The following is an 8,561-nucleotide window of genomic DNA, read 5'->3' as shown; positions in this document are numbered from 1 at the left end:
CCAGAAATATGTATTTTTAAAATCCAGAAACTCTTTGATTTATTTCTCTTTTATCACATGAAGACTTCCCCCTTACCCAGAGCATATTGGCCAAGGACTTTGTAAAAGATTGATCATTATTTTTCTCCTACAAGGGAAATAAACATTTATCCTAATTTATTGATTCTCCCATATAATAGCTAGTAAGTTAGCTTCCAAATTCAGCAACCATAGCAACTAGAAATTAATACTATCAATCAGCAGAGAAAATGTGAAGACTATTAAGTATTGACTTTGGGGAAGAGTATCTACTGTAATTTTATCTATCTCCATCTTGTCAAAGATCTATCTGTGGCATTGATTTCTCTAAAAATTATCCTGGAAAAGCAATCATCACAGTGCATTGTAGCTCATTTTTCTGGACAAAAGAATTTATATTATAGCTGGATTGGACTTGAAGTCCCTTTGGTCCTACTTCTATTTTATTTTATTAGAGAAAGAAGACTCTCTGAAGTAAAATAAATCTGAATTAATAACTGAAGTTTCACCAGATCATATTTACATGTGGCAGAGTCAAAATGAGAATCTAAATATTCTCTTAGTGATGAGCTCTTTCAAAGAACTTTTTTCCCTTAAACAGGAAAAAGGAGACCATGATGGTTGTCCATGCTTTTGTCTTTTTTTAGGTGGGACTTGCTTTTAGAAGAGAAAATATGGGTTTTAGAGCCAAACAAAACTGACTTCAGACTTTTAAATCTCACCTCTGCAACATTCTGAGAGTATACCTTGAATATGCTTTCTTTCAGTCCAAATTTCTCATCTGTAAAATCCAGTTAGTGCTATCAACTAAGCAGGGTAATTGTGGGGATGAAATGAGATCATTTGTTTAGAGTGCCAAGTTAGTTCATCTCTATTATCTGACACATAAGACATGGAGCTGGTGCCTGACAAACAGAAAAGATGTATAAAATGTTTAGAGCATTCTTATCACAGCCCCTTGATCTAACAGCCCTGTAGCTGTATGGATAGAACTAGGGTTGCCTTGCAGAGTAGCTTTGTGTGTGTGTTTGTGTGTGCGTTTGTGTGTGCACGCATGCATATACTTAAGTACATGTTCCCTTCCAGGCTTATCAGTGCCTGTGTATGTTAAAGACTTTCGAAAAGCTATGGTACAAAACTATATAAGTTGATAGAAAACTAGTTTAATTAAAACCCATTGCCAATTCACTGGGTTCAACAACTTAATGGCTAAGAGAGATGGAAATGCATTTGCCAAACTCCCGCTATATACAAAGGAGACGGAGCCATAACAATGGGATATAGGATATGGAGTATCCAATGGCCTCCCCACCATGTTCCAAATTAATGCTGCAACATCCTTGAGGTATTCTGGTGAAATAGCAAGAGTGGGTTAATAATTATTGTCAAAATAATAGAGTTGTTCAAACTAAATGAAAACAACTGGATCAACTGCATAAGATAGGCAACCAAGTTATAGATATATTTATTAAATAAATTATTAAAAAAGCTTTCTTTTTAAAAACTGTTACAATCCCCTTACCATGTTGTGTTAGTTTCTGCTGTACAATGAAGCAAGTCAGTCATGTGTATACATATATCCCCTCCCACTTGGACCTCTCTCCCACCCCCCTACAAAAGCTTTTTGACAAGATAGAAAATATAAACAAATCAGTAATTTCCAGCTTGCGGGAAAACTTATTCTACTCAATCCAAATTGTCTGTGTTCACACACACACACACACACGTATGTTTATAGATATTTTTGTTTTTTTATGTAATGCTTATCAATGAGCCCAGAAGGGAGAAATGATTTTGAGAAAGCACATAATTAATTTTGAGAAAGCACACAGTCAGGACTAGGACCGTATTTCACCACATGTCCAAGAAAGGGAGCTGGTCCTGGGTGGGCCACAGATTCAGGGGAATATAGTTTGTTGATCTGATCTGCTTTGCTCCACAGGCTGCCCTCAGCATCCACGGCATGTGTGGGGGGCCGATGCTGGGCTTGTTCTCTCTGGGAATTCTGTTCCCTTTTGTGAACTGGAAGGTAAGTCTCTCACACCCTTCTGCACACTTCCAGCTGAGATCGGGCCCAGCCACTCTTGTCTCAGTCCTCCTTGGAAAGGCTATTTATCTTTGCCAGAAAAAAATGAGGTCTTCTTTCCATAGTAGATCTAAATAGAGCCCTAGCCCTCCAATCTCTTAATCTGTGAGTCTGTATTAAGAGCAGAAAACAAAGTAAAAGCCAGTCATGAAATATCATATTTTATGGCATCAATGCTAACTCTTTAGGGTTTAAGTTGTCTTCTCTAAATTAAGAGCCCACAAAATGAAATATAAAACAGATGCTAAGATCAGAAATAGTTTATTTAAAACCCAACTTTGAAAACTTAAAAAGTGTAAATTTTCTTTTCTATATTTAGCTACCCCAAATTATAAGTAACTTAATTAAGCTAATTAACTAATTGAAGAAGGAGAGAGGAGACCAGCCTACATATTTTAATAGCTGGGTACTCTTGGTTTTGACAAAGGTACAAATACTAGATACCATACAAGCTAATGTGTGTGCATGAGTGCTAAGTCACTTCAGTCGTGTCCAACTCTTTGTGACATTATGGACTATAGCCCACCAGGCTCATATGTCCATGGGATTCTCCAGGAAAGAATACTGGAGTGGGTTTCCATGCCCTCCTCCAGGGAATCTTCCCAACCCAGGGATCAAACGCACATCTCTTATGTCTCCTGCATTGGCAGGCAGTTTCTTCTTTACCACGTAGCATCACTGGGGAAGCCCCAGTACAAGCTAATGGTATGTCCTTAAGTAAATATTGGTTGGATGACTGTGTAGTAAAAATAACTAAAAAGGAACACTTATTTGGAAATATAATACAATGCTCAGTTATTGCAAATACTTTTCTGATCATTAATTTATAGCATCTGGTGGCACTAGTGATAAAGAATCCACCTGCCAATGCAGGAGATGCAAGAGATGTGGGTTCGATCTATGGGTCTAGAAGATCACTGGAGGAGGAAATGGCAACCCACTCCAGTATTCTTGGCAGGAAGATACTATGGACAGAGGAGCCTGTTAGGCTACAGTCCACAGCGCTGCAGAGTCAGACGTGACAGCAAACGTGCGGTGCAGTCCAAGGGCTCTAGTAGTCAAGTCTCATTCATTGCTTTAGCTTCCCTAAATAATAACAAACAGAACATTCTGGTGCTGTAACTGAAGAGACATTTTTATGAGTAAATAGAGAAACCAACAAGTTGTTTTCTATCACAGAGAAAGCTCAGCTATCTGGCAGAGACCAGCAAGATTCAGTTTTAGTTTTCGGTGGTCCTGATCCCTGCTGGGTTATTCTGTTTCCTTGGAAGGAGAAGTGAGTGACTCACTGACTTTTAACTTTTTATCAAGAAGTATGACCCTTAACTGACATGACTAACATTTAGACTCAAACCAAAAACTCCAAACTTGGGAGTCCAAGGACATGACCAGCATCACCTGGGAAGAGATACAGAAATAAAAATTTCTATATCACAACCTACAATGGATGTCAAGGGAAAATGACCCCAGTGTCTCCATTATCTGAGGTTTTCCTGAATTTCTGAAACTCTTCTTCTGGGAACTGAGATTCAACAAGTATTTTTTAGTGATAGGATGGAGAAGCCAAAAAGAGAAAAATAAATCCTGCTAAAATTTACATAAAATGACCACAATAAAATCCTCCAATGTCTTCATTTAAGGAACAATGTATTCCTAAATAAAGCTCACTGTGGGAGTTTGAAGGCAGGCAGTGTGCTGTTTTGAGCACAAGTGGCCAGGATTGGGGGTAGAAAGCCAGAATGTCTGAGACAGAAGGCTTTTCATCTCATTATTCTTTCAATGGCTTTGATCTTTCAATGGTCAGATCTCTCATTAACTTTTGCTTTTCTTTTTCAAGGGTGCCCTAGCAGGCCTTCTGACCGGAATCCTCTTGTCATTTTGGGTGGCCATCGGGGCCTTCATTTACCCTGCACCAGCCTCTAAGACATGGCCTTTGCCTTTGTCGACTGACCAGTGTGGCCTATCAAACGTGACGGAATCGGTGCCTCCGGTGCTGTCCAGCAGGTATTCTCACCTTAAAGATGGCGTCAGGTCCCAGAGAGATGGTCACCAAGTTAGAGAAAGGTGCATACTTCATGCTAAGTCTGAGGAGACCATCTTGCTCTCCTAAGAGAGAGTTGTTCTGGACGGTACCCAACAATAAAGAGTGCCCCAGCGTTCCAGCTTTACATAAATATGCATTCCTCTGCATCCTGGTGCCCAAGGATGAACTTGGCAAGAGCGTTAATTGGAAGTCTCAGTTCTCAGGTCCACTACGCTATTTCTTCCTTCCTCCTGTGCTTATTCTATATTTTTTCTTGGAAAGCTGAATCCTGGCTCTAACAAACCTTTTTTTTTTTTTTTTTTTTAATAACAGCTAAGTATTTTTTAAAATGGAGAAGGCAATGGCAACCCACTCCAGTACTCTTGCCTGGAAACTCCCATGGACGGAGGAGCCTGGTAGGCTGCAGTCCATGGGGTCGCTAAGAGTCAGACATGACTGAGCTACTTCACTTTCACTTTTCACTTTCATGCATTGGAGAAGGAAATGGCAACCCACTCCAGCGTTCTTGCCTGGAGAATCCCAAGTATGGAGGAGCCTGGTAGGCTACCGTCTATGGGGTCGCACAGAGTCAGACACGACTGAAGAGACTTAGCAGCAGCAGCATTTTTTAAAAACAAGCCGAGGCATCATCTCACATATCAGCCTGGGTTTAACACTCTTTCTGAATATTTTCCAAATCCTTTGTTGTTCTTCTACGAAGGGGTGCTGGTCTATTTTATGATTGTTAACTCTTATATGTAGACTTTGTGGCTTACTTATCTTTAATCTCCAGTGTCTGTCACAATTTCTGACACTAAATCTGGGCTTAGTAAATGTCTGAAATGGAAAGCATGGTCTTTATTGCAATTGTGGTATAGTAGTAGGACTTGTAATGCAGGAATGGATTGAGTTGAGTGAAATATAAAACACTCTACAGTCAGTTATTTAAAAAAAAACTATCAAATGGCAAAAAGATAAGCTTTGGGGTTTTGAGAGATTGTTGTTTAGTTGCTCAGTCATGTCTGACTGTTTGTGACCCCATAGACTGTAGCCTGTCAGATTCCTCTGTCCTCGGGATTCCCTAGGCAAGAATACTGGAGTGGGTTGCCATTTTCTCCTCCAGGGGATCTTCCCAATCAGGGATCATACCTGGTTGATCATTGGCTCATCACCACTGAGCCGCCAGGGAAGACCATTTTAAGAAATGCCGAGCCCTCAGCCATCCTCTTAGTCACTGTGAATCATGACTTCACACTCAGAACTGAGGATATGCTGCTGTTCTTCACAGACCCGCCATCGCTGAGACCTGGTATGCCCTCTCCTACTTGCACTACAGCACCGTGGGCTGCCTGGGATGCATAGCTGCTGGAGTAATCATCAGCTTCCTAACAGGTCAGTTACATACTTTCCTCTTCTTGGGGCCAAGGAAGACATAGGCTAGTCTTATGCATTGCCAAACGAGGTACCCATCTTACAGGCATGATTTGGGGTTCACCACAAAAAGACTGACCTAGTTCTCAAATGGACAATCCTTAAAGGAACTCTTGGAAGCATGCAACACCTAATCCATTTTTCCTTTTATTATTAGGTCTCCAAAAGGGCAAGGATATTCCACCACTGCTAATTAGACCAGTCTGCAATTTATTTTGCTTTTGGTCTAAGAAATACAAAACACTGTGCTGGTGTGGAGTTCAGCATGACAGTGGAACAGAGCAGGTAAGCTGATGTTTGAGCTTCTGAACAATGTGAATTGGCTCAAAAGGATTCCGTTTCTGCCCATTTAAACCATGTGCAAGGCTGGGAGTTGGGAAGGTAGCTGGTGGATAGGACAATCTGAAAGAATCTGCTTTTCCACTTCAGTTACCTCAGCTAAATTCTCTGGTAGCTCAGCTGGTAAAGAATCCACCTGCAATGCAGGAGAGGAGACCCAGGACTGATTCCTAGGTTGTGAAGATCCTGGGGGAATCCTTGGAGAAGGGATAGGCTACCCACTCCAGTATTCTTAGGTTTCCCTGAATCTGCCTGCAAGGTGAGAGACGTGGGTTCAATTCCTGGATTGGGGAGATCCCCTGGAGAAGGGAACAGCTACCCACTCCAGTATTCTGGCCTGGAGAATTCCATGGACTGTATAGTCCGTGGGGTTGCAAAGAGTAGGACATGATTGAGGAACTTTAACACTTTTGGAACTTCAGCTTTTATCTGAGAACAAAGGGGAGACCATGCAGTGTGACCTGGACATGAACATGTCTGGTATGTCACGGAGTGTAAATATAAAGTAAGATTTATTGGTGGAACTTCTCTGACAGAGAAGCAACAGGTTACATACTATCTTCCAGCTCTCCTCTTATCCTTCCAAGAATCATGGTTAGGCCACACAGGGTGAGGGAAATTGTCCCATTGCTATTAAGGTCTAGAGATGCTGTCCAAGTATGATTAAGGTCACATCAGCCCATGACCATAACAGCCTGAAGTCAAACCAGATTGGACTTACTGACTTGATATAGGAAGCAGGGCCGGGACACCCCAGGGGAGCCAGGGATTGCCACCCTCAACAAAAGGGTAAGGTTGGTGTTTCTGCTGGAGGATTCTAAGAGCGGTCTAAGTTAGGGAAGAGGGACTGGAGACAAAACCATCTGCGGCAGCTTTGGTGGAAGAACAGTAATCACTCAGAGTTACTATGGCATCTGATAATGCCAGGACCTTGACAGAAGCAATGATTCCTGTTGGGTTTGCAGCTGCTTTTATCCATGTCTGTCCTCTCAGTCAGATTACAGGCAGGAATTTTTTTCCCTTAAAGTGAGGGCTTATTATCTTTCTTTCAAGCCCAGATATTTCACTCTTTCAGTACTCTAGGAGAGGGACTCTTTGCCCTTATCACAGCTCTTAAGTTGTCATCTGCTTCCCCCCTACCCAAAGCCCATAATAACATGTATGTGAAGTAAAGCTGAGTTTCATAGTTTTTGCTAAGGAGAGCACCTTCTTGACAGGGGCTTGGAATGGGAAGGCAGCCTATTTGCTGACAAGGCAGCTGGCTAAGCAGTGTGTTGTTTGGCTAAATGGAGCTTGAGGAAGTTCTAGAAAAAAAAAGGAATAATGTTATTTACTGCTTTACAGACATCATCCTGGGCACAAATTTCCTGAGATAAACAGGAAATCTTGCTGATGCAGGCAGCTTCTGTTTTCAAGGTTGAGTCTAGAGTGGGAGGGGACACTTACTTGTCACTACTGGGCTCCTTTGCCAAGAAATAACACTGAGCAGCCTTCTGCAGAGTTTGCATACAGGGCCCCTGTTGTGACCAGAAGACTTGCTGTTCATGGAAAGGAAGAGGGTGACCACCTTCTGAGACTCAAATTTGTCTCTCCTAAGCAAGTAATACTACTGCCTCACAGGACTATTGTACTAGAGACATAAATGTCTTCACTCCATGCATTGATACATTGTGAGATGCAATTACTGGCTCAGTTGTGTCCGACTCTTTGTGACCCCATGGACTGTAGCATGTCAGGATCCTCTGTCTATGGGATTTTCTAGGCAAGAATACTGGAGTGGGTAGCCATTCCCTTCTCCAAGGGATCTTCCCAACCTAGGGATCGAACCTGGGTCTCCTGCATTGCAGGCAGATTCTTTACTGTCTGGGCCACCAGCTCACCAAACTGCTCTGTTATTATTATTATTATTATCATCATTGGAAATGGCACCTACATGGATTGAGGCATCAAAGCTATCAATTAGGAAGTGCCCTGGGTCAGAGTTATTTGTGCTGCTTTCATATTTATCTTTTTTTCTTTTTCAAAAGGGAAGGTGCGAGCAAGATTCCCTCAGTTTGATTTGGGATACATTAAGACTGTTCCACTAATATGTGTCTCTCTATTTTCCTCAGGAAAACCTTGAGAATGGCAGTACCTGGAAACAAGGAGCTGAATCTATCTTACAAAACGGCCTCAAGCAAGAAAGCCTGGTTCCAGGCTACGATCCCAAGGACAAAAGCTACGACAACATGGCTTTTGAGAAGATTACCCATTTCTAAGGCAACACACACACATGATACACAGATACACACAGTCCACATACTCCTTTCCTAATGTTTAGTGGGCTTCCCTGGTGGCTCAGACAGTAAAGAATCCGCCTGCAATGCGGGAGACCTGGGTTCAATCCCTGGGTTGGGAAGATTCCCTGGAGGAGGGCATGGAAACCCACTCCAGTATTCTTGCCTAGAGAATCCTCATGGACAGAGGAGCCTGGTGGGCTATAGTCCATGGGGTCAGACACGACTGAGCGACTAAGCACATTGGTTAGTAGACTTTGTAGTTGCCAGTACTAGAAGAGGGGTTGTCTGAAGGAGATCAGCCCTGGGATTTCTTTGGAAGGAATGATGGTAAAGCTGAAACTCCAGTACTTTGGCCACCTCATGCGAAGAGTTGACTCATTGGAAA

At 42.1% G+C, this 8,561-nt stretch overlaps 1 protein-coding gene across 1 annotated transcript in view; it reads left to right on the top strand.

The window, feature by feature from the left end:
- SLC5A12 (solute carrier family 5 (sodium/monocarboxylate cotransporter), member 12) overlaps positions 1-8,543 on the top strand; it is a 51,363-nt gene extending 42,820 nt beyond the window's left edge. The window contains exons 11-15 of the mRNA XM_010831781.1: positions 1,961-2,047; positions 3,942-4,108; positions 5,416-5,519; positions 5,716-5,843; positions 8,009-8,543. Coding sequence (XP_010830083.1) covers positions 1,961-2,047; positions 3,942-4,108; positions 5,416-5,519; positions 5,716-5,843; positions 8,009-8,155 — 633 coding nt within the window. The 3' untranslated portion in view covers positions 8,156-8,543. The remainder of the gene's footprint in view (positions 1-1,960; positions 2,048-3,941; positions 4,109-5,415; positions 5,520-5,715; positions 5,844-8,008) is intronic.
- Positions 8,544-8,561: the final 18 nt, after the last annotated feature.

This window comes from Bison bison, unplaced genomic scaffold (assembly GCF_000754665.1).
Source record: "Bison bison bison isolate TAMUID 2011002044 unplaced genomic scaffold, Bison_UMD1.0 scf7180017864531, whole genome shotgun sequence".
NCBI lineage: Eukaryota > Metazoa > Chordata > Mammalia > Artiodactyla > Bovidae > Bison > Bison bison.
This window is presented reverse-complemented; position numbering and strand designations above follow the sequence as displayed.